This window comes from Sceloporus undulatus, chromosome 9, assembly GCF_019175285.1.
Source record: "Sceloporus undulatus isolate JIND9_A2432 ecotype Alabama chromosome 9, SceUnd_v1.1, whole genome shotgun sequence".
Taxonomy (NCBI): Eukaryota; Metazoa; Chordata; class Lepidosauria; order Squamata; family Phrynosomatidae; genus Sceloporus; species Sceloporus undulatus.
This window is the reverse complement of record NC_056530.1, coordinates 27,544,593-27,568,802: the sequence shown is the minus strand read 5'-3', so window position 1 is coordinate 27,568,802 and position 24,210 is coordinate 27,544,593. Positions and strand designations below refer to the sequence as shown.

The following is a 24,210-nucleotide window of genomic DNA, read 5'->3' as shown; positions in this document are numbered from 1 at the left end:
GACCTCCAAGGAAGGAGACTCCACTACACTCCGAGGAAGGAGTGTGTTCCACTATCGAACAGCCCTTACTGTCAGGAAGTTCCTCCTAATGTTGAGCTGGAATCTCTTTTCCTGGAGCTTGCATCCATTGCTCCGGGTCCTAGTCTCTGGAGCAGCAGAAAACAAGCTTGCTCCCTCCTCAATATGACATGATTATATATATATAATCTCTCCTCTGCAGCTCACTTTCACCACGTCATTGAGCAGCTGAGGTTCCGCCAGGGAAGCACAGCCAGCATATTCCTCTCTGCAGGTACGAGGATGCCCATGGTTTTGCCAGTTCGAAAGTGAGCACGGGACGCAATGCTCAATGTGACATGCATGTATGTTTTATATATACACCTTATCCATTTGGCCTGAAGGTAAATGTATGTGCACTGTTTTAAATAGTCCTGTGTGTGAAGCAAAGTTTGGGAACGCTGAACCATCCAAAAGCCGAAGTGTCACTGTCTCAGCCAACCAGGCGGGCAGTTTCAGATTTTGGAGTATTTCGGATGTTTGGATTTCTGGATAAGGGAGTTGTGTGAGGCCGGCCCTATACAGGTTTAGGGCCTGCCTCACATAACTCCACCAGCAGATATTTATCCTATTGTGTATTGGTGTAGTAGGATCATAGCCTGTGTGTCTATGGCCTTGAAGTTACACTTTGCCCACTCTTGACCTAGAGCAGGGGTGGAATATTCACACAGTGTAGATGCATCTGGCACGGCATAATTTTATTAGTAGTAGTAGTAGCAGTGGTAGTGAGTGTACTTCTGCACCTTGTGAAGGTAGTAGTTGAGGAATTATGGTCCCATACAGACAGGCCAAAATAAAGCTGCTTCGAGTCACTTTGAAGGTATACTGTTTAAATGATGCATGCATACTAAGATTCCAGAAGCCGCCCCAAAGCCATGATCCAGTCCTAAGGAGTAAAGTGCAGCTTTGGCACAACTTCCAGACTCTTAGGACGCATGCATCATTGAAACAGCATACCTCCAAAGTGACTCGAAGCAGCTTTATTTTGGCCTGTCTGTATGGGGCCATTCTTGACATCCTCTTCATACCTTACTCCCCCAGTATCTGACCTATTGTTTCCTCTTTCTACAGTGTTTCAGTTCTCCTACACAGCCGTATTTGGAGCTTACACAGCCTTCATCTTCATCCGGACAGGTTGGTGAAGAAGACAGGGGGAAAGGTTGCTAAATCTTAAAAGCCTAGCCTCACTCTGAAAGCATCTACACTATAGAAATAATGCAGTTTGACACCATTTTAACTGCCGTGGCTCCAAGCTGTGGCATCCTGGGATTCATAGTTTGATGAGGCACCATCACTTTCTGGCAGAGAGTGCTAAAGGCTCTGTAAAACTACAGACTTTCTTAATGTGGAGCAACAGCACTTACATTGGTGCCAAACTGCATTATTTCTACAGTGTAGATGCACCCTCAGAGGAGCAGGATGTGGTAAAGGATTGGAGGGAGAGGGCAAGAAATCATTAACATGAAAATCAGTGTGTGCTTTTTTTCATCTCTTTAGAACTTTTCTTCTTTTGCTTGTATGGCAATGTAAAGAGTTGGACTAAAATTCCTAAGATGATTCAGCTGAGATTTGGTTTAACAAAGCTGCAGCATTAAGATAAACTTTTGTTTTGTTGGACTGAATTTGAGAGATGGTTGGTACAGTGCCAGTGGGCATTTAGAGGGAACCGATACCCAGGCGGACCTTGATTTTACAGCTCTGTAGTTTTTCAGTGTGAAGTCGAAGGCTTTCATGGCCAGCATCCATAGTTGTGGGTTTTTCAGTCTATGTGGCCATGTTCTCGAAGAGTTTATTCCTGACGTTTCTCTGGCATCTTCAGAGAATGATGGCATGGAAGAGAGTTTGGTGTGTGTGTGTGTGTGTGTATATATATATATACACATACATACATACTTTTCCCTACCCAGGGTCACACAGAATGATGCCAGCATCCTCTGATGCCAGTGAAACATCAGGAATAAACTCTTTGAGAACATGGCCACATCGCCCCAAAAACCACAAAAAACCCTGCAGTTTTTCTTTGCGTACTCATAAGGACTAAAACCTCCTTAGGATTGAAAGGTCTCCAGTGCGCCGTGTTGTTCAGACTCTGTTCCCTTCCCTGCAGGGCACCTCATTGGGCCTGTTCTCTGCCACTCCTTCTGCAACTATGTGGGCTTCCCTGCCGTGGGCGCCGCGCTGGAGCACCCGCAACGCATCCTGGTGGTCTTCTTCTACCTGCTTGGCGTGGTCCTCTTCCTCCTCCTCCTCCACCCCATGACGGACCCGGCTTTCTTTGGACACCTGCCCATCTGCTCCCTCTCCAGATTGACCTCTCCCGCAAAGAGCCTCAGCAGCTTCTCCTTTTGCTCCTGACGCTCATCCGGGAACTCTGTCTCCACCCGTCACCTTTGCACCTGTTTTTGGGGTGTTTTGGGGTGGGTTTCTTTTCCTCACCCCTCCAGCCTTGGACCATAGCTGGGTGAGGGTGCTGAACACGATCCGGTCGCTCGCCTGGCACACTTACAGAGAAGCCATCGCCGAATCCTCTTTGCTGTGGAGGTGGAGCCAGGCCTGCGTTCTTGCACATGTCTGTCCTGAGCCACTCAGCCCTTTTTGTACATCCCTGGGAGAGGGTGGGTGGAAGGCTATCTTTTTTCTTCAGGGTCCCCAAAGAGCTCTATTTTTTATTAGTAAAGGTACTTTAATGAGACCCTTGCTTCATTTCAGTGAGTGAATTGATTATGAAGAGTCACAATCTCCATGAGTTTGAATACAGCCAGTCTTTACGCTATGTTACTTGGTTAGACTTTCCTGTTGTGTCCCAGGCTTTTGAGAATACTTGGGGACTGTGAATCGGGGTCAGTTACAGATATGTAACTCCATCTGGCTTATCACACAATAAAAGAATGCAGAAGTTCAGTTAGATCAGCAATTCTCAACCTGTGGGTCGCATCCCCTTTGGGGGTCGAAGGACCCTTTCACAGGGGTCGCCTAAGACAATCGGAAAACACATAATTCCGATGGTCTTAGGAACCGAGACACCATAATTTTATGGTTCGGGATCACCACAACATGAGGAACTGTATTAAAAGGTCGCAGCATTAGGAGGGTTGAGAACTACTGAGCTAGATAGTAGTGACTTTCTATATGCCTTACTGCATGACGTCGCAACGCTTCAGTTCTCTTTTCCTTGGGAGATGATTGTAAAAGCAAGTCTTTCTCTAGCTGGAAAAATCTGTTTGACAAAAGACTCACTTTTACAACAGTCCTCAGAGAACCAAAGCACTATGGCACCATGTGGTAAGGCATGTAGAAAGGCATGAGTATCTGGCTGAGCGTCTGTTTTCCTTCTTTGCGCAATAAGCTTGTAGGTTAGGCATCTGTAAGTAGGATAGCGAAGAGCAACCACTGTGTTGTTGCTGGCACCCTGGGCCACAAACGGATGCCTACAACTTGTACACCAAGCAAGATGGGCATGCCAAGATACCTAAGAGCCAGTCTTCACCTCTCTCTTTCATACCTGTCCTTCCTATTACCTGCCCACCCATGCCAAGAAAGATGCCGCTGAAGCCAGTGGGCATCCAGTGTGTGTGTTTTTATTAGTTCAGCATTCCTTCCAAGCAGCCCTCCCCTGATTCTGCTGGTTCCCTCCTCCTTCCCCGACTCCAGCCCCAGCATCCGTTTTGGCAGCTTACACGTTTTAAGGCTCTCGTGGTTAAGTGGGGAAGGAGGCCCCCTTTTTCCCCAGGTAAGCATTAGCTGCTTCCGCGGAGAAGGGCTGGGGAGGGGATCGAAAATAGTTAACGGAGAGGAGGGAAGGCACAGAGCGTAAATCCAGAAGGGAACTGCACAACTAGCTCAGCAGCAAAGAACAGACACAGCAGCTTCTACGGAGAACAGGGTCGGAGACTTTCCTAGCCAAGACCACCCTCGATCCACCAGCCCTGGCTTGCGGGTGGAGATTTTTGTTGTTGTTGGGGGGATAGTTCCCACAGCCCCTTGCTCAGCAGTCGGGGCAAGATTTAAGGAGGGTCCCTGCCGGGCGCTCCCCTCTTCTGTGGGCACAAGACACCGATGGTGTTGGTTTCCCATGGGTGGGGGCTTCCTTCGGCTCCCACATGCCATTTCTGGTGAGAGGGAGGGTGGGCTTGGGATGGGCGGTGGGAGAGAGAATCACAGGTCGCTCTCTCCGTACAAGGCACTGGAGAAGGAGACATAGTCCAAAGCGCCCGACACAGCGTCGGCTCCGGAGTATTTCGTCATCCGACTGATGCAATATTCGGCCTGCTCTGGAGGCAGCTCCCGACGCAGTTCTTCTATCGTGATGTAGTTCTGTTGAAGAAGATAGGAAGAGCCGGTTATTCCATTGGCCAAGGGGAGCCCAAGTAGTGAGACCTCTGTTTATGGGCACAGGAGACATTTGCTTCTGCTAGATGTGGGACATGGAAAGGGGGCCAGGCGTGCCTAGGTATGCCAAGACTGGACAAGCAGAGCTTGGTGTTGTCTAGAAGCACCCACCAAACTTTGCAGATCTCTTGGCTGCAACATTGAATTTCTTGCAAGCAGGAATGGCCAAACCACAACCTTCTAAATGTAGCCAGACTGCAAACCCCATTGTTCCTAGCCAGACTAGTGAATGGTGAGGGAGGCCTGAAGCTGGAGTCCAACCACATCTGGAGGACCATGGGCTGGCTCTTCCTGCATTAATGCTTTTTAGCTGTATTGAGAGAAGCTTGGAGTGTCTCGGCCTAATTCTGCTTTGATTCCCAGAGTCCAGTTATACTCGAGAGGAACAACCACCAAATACAGAGCAGCCCTGAGCATAACTGGCACTGTCTCGAGTTGAAAGCAGAGGCTGCTTCTGCATGCAAGGGAGATGCTCCTACACACCCAGGTTCTCCCATTTCTTGTGGGCAACACTTGCCTTGTCTGAAGCCAGGATCTTAAAGGAGGCCATGACCTGTTCGGCCGTGTCAGTCTCGGCTGTCTCGCGGGTCATGAAGTCGATGAAGGCCTGGAAGGTCACCACGCCGGTGTTGTTCGGATCCACCAGCGTCATGATGCGTGCAAACTCCACCTCACCCTAGGAGCAACGGGGATTATGGTCAACAGGAGTAGAGATAGAGCAATGGGTCCGTAATGGGACTGCAAACTGTCCTGTACATGTCCTCCCCACAGCCTTTGCTATCATGGAGCTCAGGGGTGGAAAATCATGTTGCCTTCCAGTCGCTTATGGATTACAACTCCCAGAAGCCTAGCCAAGACAGCCAATAGTAAGGAATACTAGGAGCTTGCCATAGTGGTGGGAATCACGTGGCATGCAGACCAGCAACTGAAAAGAAATCTGTCTCCTACTCTCCCCTTGATATCCGATTGCATCCCACAGGCCCCATACCAGATCATATCCCATGGAGATCAAACAGGCACGGAAGTCATCAGGGTCCATCATGCCATTTCGTTTCTGCAAGGAGCCAAGAAGGAAAGAAGTTGTTAGCTGAGAAACAGAGGCCTCCCACCAGCCCAAAGGATATCCTTGGAGGGAAACGTTCCCTCGGTCAGATGGGCACCGGCTGCCCATCCCAAAGTACAATGCTATTGCCATCTCTCACTCTGATAACTAGCCCTGAGTTCAGCAAAGTCCTCTTTCCACAGCATGGTTGGTGCTGAGGTATCTTAAAGAACATTTCTGCTGTCTTAAGCCAGCTATGACTATGGTGGAGATGGCAGTGGCATTTGGGAGAAGAGACCAGGCCCCAGCCCCAGGCTTTCCCATAGAAGGAGAAGACTGGGACTAGAGGCATGGATGGAATCAGAGACATTTTGGCAAGGGGCTGAGGTTGGGGTCGGGTTGTATGTCAAAGCACTGAAGAAGGTTCAAGGTGGGCCAGGGATAGCGAGGGCACCTTACCCGGTCAAAGTGGTTGAAGGAGGCCCGGAACTCGTTCATCTGTTCTTGGCTGATACCTTTGGCGTCACGCGTCAGGATCTGGTTCTCCACTTCATTGATGGTGCGGGCAATGGTGGTCAGCAGCTGCTCCCAGCCCACCCGAATGTGCTGCGGTCAACGAAAAGAGACTTGGAAGAATGAGGAAGAGTGGAACCAGGGGGTCCCCATATCCCCCCATCTCTTTTTCTCACTCAGGACCAGCCCAAATGTTTTGCTGCCCAAGACAAGATGGCACAGCCAGCCCTTGGTCCACAACTGCCAGGGCTAGTAGTTGAATCTAACTTTGACCTTGTTGACAAGACAGTGATCCCCTCCACCTTAGGGACTGCAGGGAAGGGTACATATAAATAGTGGTGGCCTCCCCACCCCTTGCCTCTGTGCATCTGCTTCACCCTGCCCTAGACCTGGATTTTGACAATGCTCCCTGCCCCACACGCTTTCTTCCGCTTTCCCTTAGGCCTCTCCAGTGAAGATACCCACCTCCATGGTGTAGCTGGTGTGCTTGTTGTCAAAGACAAGGGCCTCCTGGATGAGCTGGTGGTCACCCTCGAGTTTGTCAATATTGGACTTATAGTTGATGATGTTCTGCTCATGCTGCTTCAGGTGGTTCATCTGGTCCTCGAGAGACCCGCTGATGTCCACAGAGATGTGTCCGATCTCCTGCCAAAGGGATGCCAGAGAGGGAGCTACATTAACCCAAAGGGCTTGGCTGACAAGTGGCTATAATCTCATTTTTAAAAAATGTCAAAAGCATTTTTTTCTTTTCAGGAAAAACATCACAGGTTAGGCAATGTTCAGATTTATGAGTGCACACTGCATTTGGTTCTGAAAACAGCCTTACCTCCATCTTAGTCTGAATCCAGGGTCCAATGATGTTGGCCTGGGCAGCAAACTGCCGTCGCAGGCGTTCGTTGGCTTGTTGCCTGGCCAGCTCTTCTTGCAGGGTCTGGTCACGGTGTGGGACCAGTTGCTTCACCTGGAATGAGGGGCACAAAGGGAAGGAGGTTCAGGCCCTTACAAGTTAGCAGTGGGGCTGGAAGGCAGGGCATCCCCATTAACTATGGAAGAAGGGGAAGAATGCAATCTTTCGCCCCACAACTTCAGCCACGCTCATTTTTGTAACATGTTAGTTGTCCTAATAAAATGTATGAATGGTTATCTACATTTCTGAAAAGCATTTTTCTCTCACCGTGTCCCACTTGTTGGCAACATCCAGGTGGGACAGATTGGTGTAGGGGTTGATGCCGGACAGCTTGATACCGTAGGTCTGTGCAATCTTCTGGATCTCGTTCTGGATGCCAAGGATGGCCATGCGCTCTTTGTCAGCCTCGGGCAGCGTAGCTTTGAACTGTTCATGCGCCGTAATCAGGCTCTGAAGGCGGAAAGGAGAGGGTCAACGCTCATAGAATCAAAGACATAGCCATCTTAGTCCGTAGAATCTATACATAGAGAGATCTTGTAGCACTTTTGAGACTCACTGAAAGAAAGAAGTTGCCATCAGGAGCTTTCATAGACTTAAGTCTACTTGTTCAAGTGCATATGCATCTGAAGAAGTAGACTGAGGTCTAGGGAAACTCATGCTGCCAACTTCTTTACATCTCAAAGGTGCCACAAGATCTCTCCACATACTGGTTCGTAGAATCAGAATTATTGAACCAGTCTCAGCACCTGGTTATGACCCTCCTGATTCCCCCAAACTGGAAAGTGGAATACACCCAGGGCACTGGATCAACTCACTTGGATCTCCTCGATGCTGTGCACGATGAACATGTCCTGGAGGTCTTCGATGGCTCCGTCCATCCAGTTGTTGAAGGGGGCTGCCCTCTTGGCAAACTCCAGGTACAGCTGGTCAATGGTCTCCAACAGCTTCTCCACTCGCTGTAATGGAGCAAGAAAGCCAGGTGAGGAAAGTGGGTGGGAAAGTAGCACTCGGAAAGAAGTCTCCACACCCTAAATACCCTTGAAGAAGTACCTCTCCCTATATATCTCTACCCAACGATTAAGGTCTGCTAGGGGAACACCCTTTGTGTCCCAACCTTGAGATCAAGACTGTCTCGGGAGATGGGAGAGTCACTAGTCCCAGCTTCTGCCAACCTAACAGTTCAAAAGCATGCAGATGTAAGTAGATAAATAGGTACCACTTCTCAATGTCTGGTGCAGTCATGCTGGACGCATGACCACCGGAGCTGTCTTTGGACAATGCTGGCTCTCCAGCTTAGTAATGGAGATGAGCACTGCCCACTACACTTGGTTACGACTAGGCATTCATGTCAAGGGACTACCTTTACCTTTTTATAAGTACTTTAACAACAACAACAATGGCTATGTCTCACCTCCAGGGAATCTCTTCTCTTCTGGGTCAGGGTCCCCAGAGTGTCCCACTGGTCACAGATGGCCTGACAGCGGGAGTTGACTGATGCTGCGTCATGATAGTCCAGCTCACTGCAATGGACAGGTGAGAAGGGTTAGTAATATGGTTCTTGGATCCTCAATCCACGACTGAAGAAAGGGACGCTGTTCTCTCCCTGGCACCCACTTGAGCTCCTGCGCAATGGCCGCAATCTGCTCCACGCGGTCCTGATGGGCAGCCAGGTCGCTCTCGAAGGCCTCGTGTTTGCGCAGCAGGGCCCGGATCTCGTAAAGGGAGGCCGATTCGTAATCCTTCTGCGTCAACATGTCCTCCTTCCCTGTGGCAGAAGGAAGCAGAGGATGGCGTAAAAAAGCTGGATAGAGGCAGGAGAGCCACATGTGCTAAATAAGAAAATAGGCATGGAGGTGGCGGAGTGTGGTAAGGACTCGGGGTGCGTTTGCGTACCTCTGGTCCAGGTCTCGTGCAGAGTGGCTTTCTGCTTGAATTTTTCCGCCAGGTGGTCCAGACGCTCCAGGCGCCTGATCTCGGTCAGCAGCCATTCCTCATAGCCTTTCTCCACTTGTTCCAGCCCCTTCCAAGCGTTGGCAATATCCTATAGACACACATGGGCACAGCCACAGCTTAGGCTCCCTTTTTTAGGCCCTAATGCTCACTGAGAAACTCTTCCTGGCGCCCTGTTATGCATCTTTGCAACTTCTGATAAGTAGCTAAGTATATGTATATTTATGTATATGTAAAGTTGCATGATGTATTCCATGATGGAAGATTCTGCCCATGTTTAGCGTTACCTTTTTATGATGCTCTTTACCATTTCTTTTTCATTAAGCTGGCTTGAAAGGAACCAATTTTTTAAAACCAGCTTTTGGGTTTCTAATCAATATCTGTTGGAATGATGAACATAAGAGATAGCGGGTATTTTGTGGGGGCTATTTCCCTAATGGAACCCACCTTGCTAGCCATTAATTCATACGCATCGTGCGCTGTATTGTTTTGATACCAATATAGCAATGCTTTAACATGCTGATGGCACCTGGATCTTTCCACCTTCGGAGCACCATTGACCATATCAATGTTGCTCTCTATGGAAAAAGTCCCCTTCAACCCATGGGGTTAATCCATTCCTGTCCCGCGCCATGCCATGACTTACGGAGACCATCTTGCCCTCGGAAGGCATGAAGGCTGGCCGGTTGCTGAGGCGCAGCTTTGTCTGCAGGGTGTTGAAGTTGATCTCAAGCTGGCATTTCTCCTGGACCCGCGGGGGCTTGTGGACACGGCGGTAGTCCCGGAAGTCCTCCAGCTTGCGCTGCATGGCGCTCATGGTCTTCTCTGGCACGCGGTTCTCCAGCCAGGGGATGGTGCGGCGGATCCATTCAAGCAGCTGCCAGGGGGAAATGCATTGTGTATCTAGTGTGTCTGTGAATGGTCTCATGGGTCAATAGTCTTCAACCATTTTTAACATCCCTTAAGGGCAGAGGTGGGCAAAGCATAGCCCATGGGCCACATGTGGTCCCCAGGGCCATTTCTGTGGCCTTCCAGAACCCTCTAGGAACCCTGTGAGCCATAGATAGCAATGCCCTAAATGTACTTTAAGGAGCATTTATGGCACACTCTGGAGCCCACTTGGGCCATTTGAGGACTTTTTTAAAAGTCAGAAGTAAACTGGTGTTCTTTAGGGGAGGGGGAAGGCCTTTTCTGGGCCTAAAATGGTCCAGAAGACCTAAAAACCATGGCAAAAATGTCTCCCACCACCCCTAGAAAGCATATTTGGAGGCAAAAAGTGGGCCTTTGCATGACAAATTTGGAGATACCTCACTGGCCAGCTTCTCGTATTCCTGCATCAGCTTCTCGTTCTCTTGGTTGACAGCAAGCACCTTGCAGATCCGGTTGGCAGCTGTCTCAGCCTGGGAACAGAAAGGAAGGAAAGCAGACGCAAGTGAAGGAATTGCACATGGCTTCAGGCTTCATCCTCTTTGTATGTGCCTTATGTGTGCGCATGTGTGTTTCGCATCACCTATTGACTTACAGCAATCCCATACATTTACCAGGCAAGAAATACTCAGAGATGGTTTCTAGTTTCTTCCTCTGAAATATGCCCCATAGTACCTGGTATTCATTGATGGTCTCCCATGTAAGCACTAATCAGGGCTAACCCTGCTTAGCTTCCAAGATCAGATGGAAACCTGATGCTTTCAGGGTATTTAGGCTTATCTTCCTCTTCCTCCTACTGAGGAGTTTATCACACTGGGGCTGACTCTGGTGTTGTTAGCCGCCTCGATCTCATTGGAGAGGCGGGGAATAAATACATTTATTGTTGTTGTTATTATTATTATTATTATTATTATTACTATTAAAGAGAGATTAAAGCGCATTCCGCAAATGAAGTGGAAATGGCGAGTAATGCCACAAAGGATCATCACATGCAATTGTGCAAATAAAGTGATATCGGAAATGCATTGTCGCTGAAGTCCGAAAGTAAAAAGATGCGCTTAATGCTTGTGACCACTTTAATGGTGGGTTTGGTGCGACGTCATGTGAGATTGTTACACATATTGACACGATTTCCCCGGGATATTCACAGTATAAACTCCCGAACTCCTTCATGTGATAAACTCCTAAGAGGTATAAGGCTGAACTGTAAATTCCTTGGGGGAGAGCATTGCTCTTATGGCTTCCATAAAGCACCCCAATGAGGTTTCATAGAAGAGGAAACAAGTGAAGGAGGGATGTGAAGATTCAGAAATGTGATGGCAACACTGGCATGAAAGGGCACTTCTTTTTTTTACCTGTTCAGCGCCAGCAAAGGCATGATAGAAACAGGAGACGTATGTCATGATGGCTTTCTCATCGGGTTTGGGAGTGTTGACGATATCTGCAAGGAGGTAAAAACAGAGATTGGGCATAAAGTGCAATACAGAGAGGGCTCCAAATGTGTCCGTTCCGCACCTGCAATGCAGAAACTATAGAGGCTTTTGGCACAACAGGTGGGTCAATGTGTTCCCCCAGAGGCACCTTTCCAATAATCTATAATCACCTCTGGACCGTGGGTTTGTGGTTAAATCTTATATTGGCAAGTCAGTATAGAAACTAACTGGGATGAGCTTTTAATGGTGTGCTGCGCAATTGGGCAGTTTGTATAGAGCCTCCTAAAGAATTTCAATATGTCTAATGTCACAAATTACAATGGCTTGCAATACAATACTCCTTACAATACATTGCGAGCCACCTTACATACATTGAGTATTGGGAGGAAGGTGGGATGATGATGATGATGATGATGATGATGATGGAGGCTGAAATCCTGTTGGAGGCTTATGTCTTCCTAAGAGGACTTATGTCTACAGGAATTAGCATGATGTACTTCTGTATCCAGTAAAGTGTGGCTGTTATGTCACTATATAAGGGAGCTGGCAAAGCAACTGATGCTCAATGGGACCGATGCACAATGCAGTCGACCAATGTGCATTGTTCCTGTTGTGCATTGCCCCATTTGTGCATCGCAATGCCATCTGGGGAGTGCAGATGCTCACTGGTAAAGCCTCTTGCGGGTGTCCTATTACACATCTTTGCAATTCACTAACAGGGTTTCTTAGTGCTACGTAGCTAAATATATGTAATGTTGCATAACATGCAGCATGATGCAAGGGTCTTGCGTCACTTTTGAGACTAATGGAAAGACAGAAGTTGGTAGCATGAGCTTCTGTAGACTTGAGCTTGCTTCCTCAGATGGATTCGGTGAAGTGGAATGCATCTGAGGAAGTAGGCTCAAGTCTAGGAAAGCTCATGCTACAAACTTCTAGCTTTCAAAAGGATGCAAGATCTGAAGTCGAAGGCTTTCCATGGCTGGCATCCATAGTTTTTTTTGTGGGTTTTTCGGACCATGTGGCCATGTTCTAGAAGAGTTTATTCCTGATGCCAGCCACAGATGCTGGTGAAACGTCAGGAATAAACTCTTCTAGAACATGGCCACATCGCCTGAAAAACCTACAAAAAACTATGGATGCAAGATCCCTTTGCATGCTGTATCATGCTGCATGTTATGCAACATTACATATACATAGCTATGTAGCGGAGGCACTAAGAAACCCTGTTCTTGAATTGTAAAGATGTATAATAGGACGCCGGCAAGAGGGTTCGCTATGTGCATATGCAAGATCCCTTTGCACACTGATTTTCCATGATAGATGATTCTGAGCAACAACAAGTACAATACACAAGATATTTGGGTTCTCACCTTCTGCGTCCAGCATCTTAGGGATATCCAGGTATTTCTCAGCCACCTCGAAAGCCGTGTTGAGATTCCCAATGGGGTCATCCTAGGCAGAGACCAACACATTGTTTTGTATTAATCCATACATTTATAGGAAAGAAGTTGGTAGCATGCGCTTTTGGAGACTTCAGTCTACTTCCTCAGATGCATTAGACTGAAGTCTAGGAAAGCTCATGCTGCCAACTTCTTTCTTTATTGAGTCTCTGTACTGATTCCACAGACTAACATGGCTATATTTTGGAGTAATAATAATGATTTGCTCCAGTTGAGTCATGGAGTTGAAGTTGCCGGTCGTGGCGGGACTTGAAGGGGAAATCTATAGGCTGCCTCATTGAAAGTTGAAAGTTGCAGCCAGACCACAGAAATGAGAAGCGCCCAATCTGGATGCAAAATGCAAGAGGAAACCAGTACCTTCCGGAGCTTGGCGTAGTCAATAAGATCAGGCCGGTGTCGGTGGATCAGAGCACAAAGAGCCAGGCCGTCCTTCCAGCTGAAAGGTGGGATATCGGGAGACAAGGAGGAAAAAGAAAATGAGTCTTGGAGTGATCTATTTAGTCCTAATGGCCTGAGCAAATGTTCATACTTTTAGGGTCCTTTCAACGCATCATATTTATTGCACTAGGATTTGATACAATCATAGAATCCTAGAGTTGGAAGAGACCCCAGGAATGGCCATCCAGTCCAACCCCATTCTGCCATGCAGGAATACACAGAATATATAGAGTTGGAAGAGACCCCAAGAAGGGTCATCCGGTCCAACCCCATTCTGCCATGCAAGAACTCTCCATCAAAGCATCCCCATTGACAGATGGCCATCCAGCCTCTGCTTAAAGACCTCCAATAATTACGATTTCAATGGGGCTGCGTCCTTTGGGATCCTGGGCTTTGTAGTTTGGTCAAGCACCAGAGGAAGTCTTTGGCTGAGACTTCTAAATACCTTTCCCCTAAACTGCAAATCCCAAGATTCCACAGAATGGAACCATGACCATTACAGTTAAATATTTCTTATTGTTGCGAACCTATACTGTATAGGCAAACCTATACAGGTCATCCTACTGCAGCGTTTTCAACTACCATTACAGTAATAAATTTAAAAAATAGAATACAGGTAACAAGCAAGTGACACAAAAACACACGAATGCAAACAATATAAAACCGTTGTCATCTTAAATGCAGTCGGCCCTCCTTATCCACGGATTCAAGCATCCACAGCTTGAAAATATTCCCCCAAAAGTATAAATCCCCAATAGCAAACCCTGATATTTTCCATTTTATATAAAGGACGCCTTTTTGCTATGCCATTCTATTTAATGGGGCTTGAGTATCGACGGATTTTCTTATCCACGGAGGGTCCTGGAAACAAACTCCAGTGGATACGAAGGACTAAGACCACTCAGTGGCTTTCCATGGTTGAACAGGGGTTCAAAGTTTTATTTTGCTTGTACTACAGCTCCCAGAATCCCCCAACAAGGATGGCCACATTCGAACCCAAACCCTACGCTGTACCTAATGTGGAAGTTCTGGACGTTTACATTCCGGTAAGGGGCTGTTTTCCTCTGGCACCAAAGCAGCAGACCCTCCTTGGCCGAGGTTTCTGGAAGAGAAGGACAGAAAGGCTAGTCAATACAGTACATAGATTATAGGATGGAGCTGGCAAAAGACAGCCCATGTGCAACCTCCAAAGTGGTTTTTTGCAGCTCCAGAGCATCTCCAAATTTCCCCGACCATTCATTTTGAGGTCTAAAGTGGAATCATCCCACTATAACTACACAGGGGTTTATCGTATGGGAAGCATCTCATGTAGAAACGGGATTTAAAATGGGATTTAAAACCCAAATAAAACCCTAAAACACGCAAAAGAGTGTTTGATTTTCACACACATCGGGGTTAATGCAACATTAAACCTGCTACCTGACCCTTTTAACTGGAGATGCTCAGGACCTCCGCCCTACAAACTGCTGCTCTACCCCTTGAGCAACGCTGCCTCCTCCTCCTCCTCAACCGGATACTGGATTAGGAGACTATAGGATCCCAGAAGCTGCCATGCTCACCTTCCACTGAGATGTCCTGGATGGCAAAGCGAAGGATGATGGTCCAGATCATGCCCAGAGTCATCTTCAGGTTTCCGTCCACAATTTCTGGAAGGGAAGAGGATCAGAGAAGGGCAATGGGATTGGCGAGTGCAGGTGCTGGGGTCCCCAAAAGCCTTAAAGGTCTTGGGGTGTGGGGTCCTGCAAGGGCCATTGGTCAATGGTGCATAGGAGGGAAATGCAGGAGAGAAGAGCTCCAGAACTTCTGTTTTTGGGCAAGCGAATGTGAAGATGGCCTTATTCCAGAACTGGGTGCAGTTCCAGACCTCTCCAAGGATGCTTTCAGTGTCAGACCCTGATACATATTATTGCTATGGCATACGTTTCATTGGTGGCAAATGGGGCAACTAGTGGCACACAGTGGAGAAGCATCCCAGCCATTTCACTAATGGGATCCAGCATCCAGTGGTGTCACAAGGGTTGCTGTCATCCCATTTCCCGAGGTTCAGAGACACCAAGCCATTGGTCCCTCTGGAGTAGATTGGGCTGCTATAGAAGAAAAAGGGTCTGGTCTACTTGCTGCCGCCAGCTGGATGCCCAGGGCAACTGAAGGGACTATCCATATTCCAGATTGCTCTGGTCTCCCGGCCTTGTTCACAAGTCCCAAAGAGGTTGAAGAACCATTTGGTGAAGGGAGAGGTCTCCAGGAGCTCATCCGTTGTGTGGCAACAGTGTCCTGGCTGGCTTCTTTGACAAAGTCCTTCCCAAGACCCTCAGTTGCTAGACGCTGCAGTCCACCCATGGAGAGGCACGGTGGTTTACTCCACACCGGAAGGTAGGCACTGAGGTGTCTCCTGGTGTGGTCCTGACTCCCCGCACCAGCCTAGAAATGCCCCTGCCCCATAGCCAGAGGTGGAACTGGGCTCCCATACAAATTCTACCCAGACTTTTCCCCTCTGCTGGTATCAAATGGAATCTATTTCACTGGACATGTGGGGCAGTTGGGTCAGGGCAGATGGAAGATGGACCGAGGCAGATGGAAGATGGACTTTCAAGGGTTGTATAGTGCAGAAGCGAACAAAGAAAATCAAAGTGTGTTCAAGCTTGATCCACTTTCCCTCGCAATAGCTGTGACAACCTTGCAAGCAGGCTAGCGACAGTTGCTTCTCTGATGGCTCCAACATACTCACCTTCAGCCCCAATGGATACGAGCTTGACCCCTTTGCTGGCAATGAAATCCAGGGCTTTGTTGACGTTGGCAATCTTATGGAAGCGCATCTTGCCTTTGTCTGGCTTTGGCAACCGTTCACCTGGAAGAAGAAGAAGAAGAGAGGGATGGGGGAAACGGAGACGTGAGATGCTTGATAGAACCCTTCTTTCCACCTTCCATATGGCTTCTTGGCTGCCTTGAATGTCTCCAGAGATTCAACCCCAACCTGGCGTCTTCTTACCCGAAATGACTTCTAGCAGAAGCATGAGTTTGAGGCCATTCCGGAAATCCTCCTCGATGTTCTCGATCTGGGTCCCTGCCTTCCGCAAGTGGGAGTTGCACCAGGCTGTGAACGTCTGGGGACAAGAGGTGGCAAAGGTGAGCGGAGCCATTTTAAATCTCTGAAGTGGGCATTAGAAACAGGTTCTCGGTGTGGGAGGAAAACATTAATGCTAGACACATTCAAGGAGGTCAGAAACAGCGGGTCACGGAGATGTCTCATTCACAGGTCCACCATGCGTCAAACTTGACTTGAAGGCTGCTAACAATGACACAAAATTGGCTAACATTCTTGCAATACCTGTACATCCATCACCCTCTATCTATCTCACAAGTGTGTGTGCATGTGTGTGTGTGTGTGTGTGTGTGTGTGTATACACACACACACACACATACATATATACAAACCTATTTATTGTTGTTATTTGCTGTAATGCCATGCACTTTACAGGGACAGTGAGTAAAAAGACCGGCACCGTTGTCACTAAAAACCTGAAAACCTACAGCAAATTGTGAATCGTTTGCATGTGGGTAAGGAGAAAGAAGCTCTGAATCGGGTATGGGCATCATGGAGACAACCAGGACCTGTTTTGGGGTTTTGGGGTAAGCAAAACACAGAGAGTTAGATGGGGTTTTCTTGGCTAGGTTTCCCATTGCCTTCCATTGAGGCGAAGAGAGTGCGACTTGACCAAAGCCACCCAATGGGTTTCATGGCCAAGCGGGGAATCGAACCCTGGTCTCCAGAGTTGTAGACCAACACTCAAACCACTACAACGCACCGGGGGAACTCAAGGAAAATCACCCATGTCAACAACCATATAGGCAAATGGTGAGTTATTTATAAGCAGGTTAGGGAGAAGAAGCCCCAGATCTGGGGTGGGCATCGTGAAGACAATTCAGACCTGATGCAGGGTTTGGGCTTTGCATCATGTCAGCATGAACCAGGGAAACTGGGTAGAACTCAAGGTACATCACCCTCAAAGACAAGGCCTTTGAGTGCTTGGAGACGGAGGGGACTGAAAAACACAAAGGTACAATTGGATCGTGTGAGGTTACACAGCCAGAGACATGCGTTGCCCGTTCTTTCACATCGTGTCCCCCCTCCCCTGGCTCTTGCTGGACCAAATTTAGATCTGGCCCGAGGATGCCTCCTGTGAAGCAAGCTCCATGTAATGTCCTGAGTCTGCAGAAGAAGACCTTTATGGCCGGCCACCTGACGCCAATGGGGTGGGCAGGAGAGAAAGCATGGGGCTGGAAGGCTGGGCATCCCAGGGCAGGGAGATGATCTATTGCAAAGCGGGTACAGTGTAGGATGTGGCCAGGAGGTACAAGGCGGTTTGTGTCACTCACAGCCTTTTCCAGCTGGCAAGGTTTCAATGCCTCCCAGATGGCACCTTGGGCTTGGGCTTGTGCCCGGGTCAGGGCACTTGGAGGTCTAAACCCACGAGGTCCCAGCCCCAAATCTATTTCCCAGGGACCTATATTCCTACATGTAGACCTACCATAGACATCCGACTATGTATAAGTCAATGGTAAGCTTTTAGGGCTAAACAACTGCCACCATTTTCTGGCTCCATGTATAGCTATACCTTGGTAATATAGTGGGTTAGGTTCCAGCCCACCGCCATAATGCAAATATTGCTTTAAGGCCTCTTTCACACTAAACCGGTCAAGAATTTTGGGAGCTGAAGTCCAAAACATCTGGAGGACCAAAGTTTTAGTAACTCAGGCTTATGACAGTGACAACATTTTCTGTCGAGAGACAGCAACTGAAACCATGCGTTTTCTATCCATTGCACAGACTGGATGCCCAGCGCCTATTTTAAGAGTAGAATGAAATGGAAAAGAGCTCCTAAAAATAAGCAGAGGTTTCACAGAGACAGGCACCTGGCAGTCTTCTATTCCAAAAACATTTGAGCTGCGTCTGCATTTGGGTCTATTTCAAACTTGGAGGCAAGAATTGAAGGATAGGGATGGCAGAGCGACCTGAATTTTCTGGCATTCAAAGCTAAAATCGGTGGGGAGGTTTCCACGTCAAGGACGGGATCCGACGAGCATCTAGCGGCGATAAAAATTCGTCTAAGCGTGATTTCTTTGGAAACTAGGTCTAAAGCAGAATTCCTTTCTTTATCCTTGTTTGCGTTAAAGAAATAATACCTCTTGCAAAAGCATCTGGGAACTGCCATCTTTAGTTTGGAGAACGGTAGGCCTTGGTTGCCTGTCCTCTTTCAGTGGACCGTTTTGCGTAGTTTCCGGATATGCTTTTGCAAGATGTATTCTTGCCCACGCATTGCCCTCGACGCATGGCGTCCTCATGGATGAGACATCTCCAAGACCATAGGTTTCCTGTGGGTTTTTTAGGGCTATGTGGCCATGTTCTGGAAGAGTTTATTCCTGACGTTTCGCCAACATCTGTGGCTGGCATCTTCAGAGAATGCTGGCATGGAAGAGAGAGGGGTATACACCGATTAACATGGAAATTACTCCTTCCTACCTATGGTCACACAGTAATATATATATATATATATATATATATATATATATATATATACACACACACCCCACATAAAACCCACAAAAAGCTATGGATGCCAGCCATGAAAGCCTTTTGACTTCACATCTCCAAGACCCCTTGCCCTCCGCTTGCTCTGCTTAGATCTTGCAAGTTGGCTTGTCCTCTGCCCCCGAAGTTGGTTTCCAGAAGATATTGATGCTGAAAATTGAACCATCGGTCCAGTTTTTAATACATGAAATGAGAGGGGATGCCATCTTCTTTATCATCTCAGGCAACAAAATATTCTGCATCCCACTAATGTGAATGTGAAATGCAGTCTAATACATCTGAAGGACACTGGCTGGCAAGAGACTGACTTCACTTCTACTCACTTTCTGATTTCATTCCACTTCTGTCTTACTCCCAGAGTAAGTGATCTGCTAAAGCAATAGTGACATAGCAGGTGCCCAAAGTGCACATCCTTCTCTATCTCCAGAGAAGAAAAGAAGTGGCAGCGCAACAGGTTTGCACCCTCTTATTTCTATGCAAATATAACTGGGGAGAAGGGAGAAAGAAAACTGTGGATACCCTTTTTATTCAATGCTATCTGAATAGCAAGCTTGATCCATGATGCAGTTTAAGGCGCCGTCTATGGCCCCATTCAACACTATGAAAATAATCCAGGTTATTTCCTTGGTGTGCACACTTGCCCCAAATGCACTTGGTGCACTTTTGGTACAAGGAGGTCTACCCAAAAAATCCCATTTAACCCAGGATATTCAATACCAGTTTCTTTTCCCTGAAAGATCCGCATTAATCCACGCCTTCGTTAGTTTGGATACACTTCCGAATCGATTCGGATCTCTCTGTATCATTCAAGGCAATGAAGGTGGCTCCGTTTTATATCTCAACAATGGCACATGTGAATAACACAAATGGCACGGAGAGATTTGCGAACCCAAAGCGCAACGGGAACAGCAATCCCGATATGCATTGGCACTGAGATGCGCATATCTTTGGGACAAAAAACTGAGTGTGGATGTGCACCATTCCTGCCAGAGAAGATGTTCAATGAGCAACACAAAACAAAGCTTATGCACACTGCAGAGCAGGTTTTCCAAATGACTTTTGTACCTTGTGGATTTTTAACATCTAAAAAAATTGTTGTAAGCCGCTTTGAGTCCCAGTCTGGAACGAAAGCAGGATAGAATAACAACAACAACGGAAGTACTATCATCCGTGCAAAATATCTGTGCAGTCGTCCAAACATTTGCTGTAGAAAGAGAGCAAACTAGACCCAAAAAGTCATGATGCGTTTGTAAGCGCTCCATGCTTTCCCAGCAATTGTCCTGACTTTTTGCTTAGTTGCAAGGAGTGTGAGTGGGCACAACAAAAGCACAATCTCTGTGAAAGCGTGACATGTTGGCGATGTGGTGACCTTTCCGCACATTCTGCTAAAGATTTGTGCCACTTTAATATCGGCTTGATGTTGCGGAGAAAAAAGATATCCGTGACTTTGGTGGGAGACTTGCTTCTTGTGACTTTTTTCCGGAACTGTCTCACTCTTGTTTTTCGACAACAGCACTTTTGTCGCTTGCATCACTGTTGGTTTGTGTGAGCTTGAATGTAGGTATGTCAGAAAAACAAAAATTGCGCAATCTCTAAATAAAAACAGCACAACACAACTTTGTTGGTGGAGCGAGACAAAGCTGCTGGGCATTTCTTCCTACAAAGCAGACCAACATACTGTATACTAATTTCACACCACCGCATACGGTCATAGAATGACATGCCCTCATTGCTGCTCACGAAGCAGTGATGTGCAATGTAATAACAATAATAAGACTGTAGAACATAAGTGCATGCACTGTTTCTTGAGTAATTTGTCACATTTTCTGCGTCTCGCGCAGTGCTACCCAAAGCGATGGTTCGTGCCGATTCTAGAAAACCGACAAGAAATAAAGATGAAATTGTAGCAAATGGGCCCAAAGATGGCACTGGCCCTTGGACCCTTAGGAGGAAGAAATAGCCATCTTGCTGTCTTTAAGATGTGCGGCACATAATATAGATGATAATATTAATAAATGATCCTGAACACGGTGATGTTAGAGTTTCCTCTGGCCTTCATGAGCACTGCTATAGTGTGCTACTGACCGAGAACAACAGTACATACAAGTTGATGCCATGCGTTCTCCAAAGAATGAAGGCACCAAGAGAGTTGACCCTTACAGAGTCCAGCAAAGAGATCTGTAGCGCTTGGATCAACCCCACATGGCCCTCTGGGGTTATTTTTGGAAGAAGTTGTTTCAGAGTAATGGCAAAGGTGGAAAGAGCAAAAAGAGAAAGAGTGGGAAGAGCTAGGCAGACGCTTTTAGTAAAAGCTTACTTTTAGCTCCATCTCCCTGCCACCAAGTTGTGCTGCCCAAAATGTTTCCCATCGGGAGATGCTACACCCTCCTTATATTGGTTTTTCCAGTTCTGAATGCATGTATGTCCCAGTTTTCCCACAGTCTGCAGGTGCATTAAAACACCTAGGAGGCAAGCACACCAAAGAGGCAGAGATATTTCCAAGGGCACATCCTCTGCTTTGCTCCATTGGTGTGATATAATGCCATTAAAGTGCTGGAGCAGGACTGGCGCCACAAACAGGTGTAGAATCCAAAGACATAGCCATGTTAGTCTGCAGACTCAGTGTGTCAAGAGATCTTGTCGCACCTTTGAGACTCACTGGAAGAAAGAAGTTGGCAACAGGAGCTTTGCTAGCCTTCAGTCTACTTTCTCTGATGCATTTAGTGGAGTGGAAACCAGAGACAGACAGACAGACAGACAGACAGACAGACAGATACACACACACACACACACACACACATATATATGTCATTGGCATGTGAGTTTCCACTCCACTAAATGCATCTGGGGAAGTACACTGAAGTCTAGGAAGGCTCATGCTGCCAACTTCTTTATCTCAGTTAGTCTCAAAGGTGCTACAAGAGCGCTCTACATATTGGCATCACTTGGGTCAGTGTCAACCCAGTATGGTAACTATGTCATCCCAAAGGCTGCCAACAGCCTTCCGCCAGTCAGGCTGCCTCTGCCACTGTAGTGGGGATAGTGCTTCCCAGTGACCCATTCTGGGTCTGGGGTTGATGCTCCTGCACCAGCCATGCAGGACCCAGAAGGCACCATATCTCTCACCAATGGCCATGATGGGGGGTACAGCTGCTGGCCTTGGTCCGGTGTGACTGCTGGACAAGCCAGAATTTAAGGGAGGTGGCACCCATTCCCATTCACCTAGGACAGTGATGTCCCAAGTCTGGTTCTCCAGGTGTTTTGGACTCCAGCTCCCAGACGCCTCAGCCACCTTGGCCAATGGTCTGGGATTCTGGGAGCTGAAGTCCAAAACACCTGGAGGGCCAGGGCTTGGACATCACTGACCTAGGAAAGCCTGCGAAAGATTTGTTGCTGATTATTCCCTGGTTATTCCCGGGATAAATCCCCTCTAATCACAACATGTCTTGCCTCGATCTCGGGACTTTGCTGGGGAAAATGCTTTTTTAATCCCAGCTTTTTCCTCCCATGTGATCAAATCCATAGCCTCAAACTGATTTAAACATATCATTGCAAATACAGGCAATCTTAGGGGTGCGCCCACACTGCAGAAATAATCCAGGTTGGCACCACTTTGGTTCAGTGCTATAGAATTCTGCAACCTGTGGTTCCCAGAATTACATCGCATTGAGCCATGGCAGTCAAAGCGGTGTCAACCTGGATTATTTCTGCGATGTGGATGCCAGAGGAGGAAGAAGAAGTGAAATATAAATATGAACAATGAGATGTTGACGTATTTAATAAATACGGTTTGTTGGGTGTAATCGATATGCCCATGTATACATGGAGCCATAAGGAATTGGTTCGGAATTTAATATCGTTTTGTTGACCAAACGACCGAGGAACAGAAGGGGCTAAAAGAAGAAACTAGGCCAGTACTCTTTCATGTATTCTGCGCATGGAAAAACCAATGGAAGCCTTGAACAAGTCTGCATGCCGCTGTGAATAAAGCCGGAAGGGAAGGAAGGCTGGAAATAGAACAAGTCACGTCTAAAAGAAAGTAATTGGCATGGGATTTGTTCCTTAAAAAGAACTCCCGGGGGGCAATTGTTCTGGCCTATGCTCTTGCCATTATGCCAGTTTTGCAAAGTGTGTCTTAAAAATAAATAGGGCAATATTCACCATGCAAACCCACCCACCTTGGAATTAGCAAGGGCCATAGCATGCGATGGGCCTTTCTGTTTTCAAATAATCCATGCAAAGGGGGCTACATTAGTATTTATATTGCACTTCATTTGGCTGTTGTTATTTTGGTTCTGACCCGGTTTGTCGGTGGGCAGCCAAACTGTACAGCGACCATCTCCAATCTGCCATTTTGCTTCGCAAAGATAGCGCAGGGCATTGGCACCAACAATGGGAGATGAGGCTGGACAAAGTGAGCCTGGGATGGCTTTGTTTCCCATCTGCCACTGTTGACTAGATTTGTTTGCCAACACAAAGTACAAAATGAGAGGTAGACCAAGTCTACCAAAACTTAGGCTACAACATCTTTGGTGTGGTTAGTCTCAAAGGTGCTACAAATCATAAGCCCAAGCACTGTTTTTAAGGTTGTGGGAACTCAAGAAGGCAAGTAGGTTTGCACTAATGGTTTGTATTTTAATATACACTTGTCCCTCCATATTGGCTAGGGTTAGGGGCACAAGACTCCCGTGAGTATGGAAAAACCGCAAATAACAAAAACACCAAGGCCTAGTAGAGTGTCCTCTCTAGGAATCTGTAGGTCCTCCAGGGAAACTCTGTGGTCAATATCTGACAGGCACTGAACATAGAGTTGCGCTGAAGGAGCTACAAAGGCCTAGTAGAGTATTCTCTCTATGAATAATCTCTAGGTCTTTCAATGCCACTTTTGGTTAAAGATGACCATAGAGTTTCACTGGAGGAGCTACAAAGGCCTAGTAGAGTGACCTCTCTAGGAATCTCTAGATCCTCCAGTGCAACTCTATGGTCAATGTCCGACACACACTGACCATAGAGTTTCACTGGAGGAGCTACAAAGGCCTAGTAGAGTGTCCTCTCTAGGAATCTCTAGGTCTTTCAATGACACTTTTAGTTAAAATTGACCATAGAGTTTCACTGGAGGACCCAGAGATTTCTAGAGAGAACATATTAATCAAATCCATGAATAATCAAATCCGCAAATATGGATGGAGGAGTGTATTATATTATAATTTATAACTGTTTTAATTCTTATATATATATATATTTAAATTTTAAAATATATATTTCTGTCTCGCATATATATATTTATATATATATATATATATATATATATATATATGTACGTGTATATATATATATATATATATATTCAACGTTTTGTATTGTTTTGAAATTGTATTGTTTTATACTTGTTTGCTGCCTTGAGTCCTATATCGGGAGAAAGGCGGGATATAAGAAATAATAATGATAATGATGATAATAATAATAATAATAATAATAATAATAATAATAATAATAATAATAAT

At 46.8% G+C, this 24,210-nt stretch overlaps 2 protein-coding genes across 3 annotated transcripts in view; one reads left to right on the top strand and one right to left on the bottom strand.

Moving 5' to 3' along the window:
* Nucleotides 1–2,749, top strand: part of RCE1 (Ras converting CAAX endopeptidase 1) — a 5,883-nt gene extending 3,134 nt beyond the window's left edge. For both annotated transcript variants that reach the window (XM_042439580.1, XM_042439579.1), the window contains 3 exons: nt 221–292; nt 1,129–1,191; nt 2,165–2,749. In XM_042439580.1, coding sequence (XP_042295514.1) covers nt 221–292; nt 1,129–1,191; nt 2,165–2,412 — 383 coding nt within the window. In that variant the 3' untranslated portion in view covers nt 2,413–2,749. The remainder of the gene's footprint in view (nt 1–220; nt 293–1,128; nt 1,192–2,164) is intronic.
* Nucleotides 2,750–3,619: 870 nt separating this feature from the next.
* Nucleotides 3,620–24,210, bottom strand: part of ACTN3 (actinin alpha 3) — a 26,108-nt gene continuing 5,517 nt past the window's right edge. Inside the window, exons 2-21 of the mRNA XM_042439576.1 lie at nt 16,106–16,220; nt 15,845–15,964; nt 14,676–14,762; nt 14,131–14,218; nt 13,036–13,114; nt 12,589–12,670; nt 11,141–11,226; nt 10,166–10,258; nt 9,505–9,735; nt 8,802–8,949; nt 8,523–8,673; nt 8,320–8,428; nt 7,724–7,864; nt 7,176–7,358; nt 6,828–6,962; nt 6,467–6,646; nt 5,948–6,094; nt 5,435–5,500; nt 4,964–5,122; nt 3,620–4,371 (exon numbers count right to left, since the gene is read on the bottom strand). Coding sequence (XP_042295510.1) covers nt 4,213–4,371; nt 4,964–5,122; nt 5,435–5,500; nt 5,948–6,094; nt 6,467–6,646; nt 6,828–6,962; nt 7,176–7,358; nt 7,724–7,864; nt 8,320–8,428; nt 8,523–8,673; nt 8,802–8,949; nt 9,505–9,735; nt 10,166–10,258; nt 11,141–11,226; nt 12,589–12,670; nt 13,036–13,114; nt 14,131–14,218; nt 14,676–14,762; nt 15,845–15,964; nt 16,106–16,220 — 2,559 coding nt within the window. The 3' untranslated portion in view covers nt 3,620–4,212. The remainder of the gene's footprint in view (nt 4,372–4,963; nt 5,123–5,434; nt 5,501–5,947; nt 6,095–6,466; nt 6,647–6,827; nt 6,963–7,175; nt 7,359–7,723; nt 7,865–8,319; nt 8,429–8,522; nt 8,674–8,801; nt 8,950–9,504; nt 9,736–10,165; nt 10,259–11,140; nt 11,227–12,588; nt 12,671–13,035; nt 13,115–14,130; nt 14,219–14,675; nt 14,763–15,844; nt 15,965–16,105; nt 16,221–24,210) is intronic.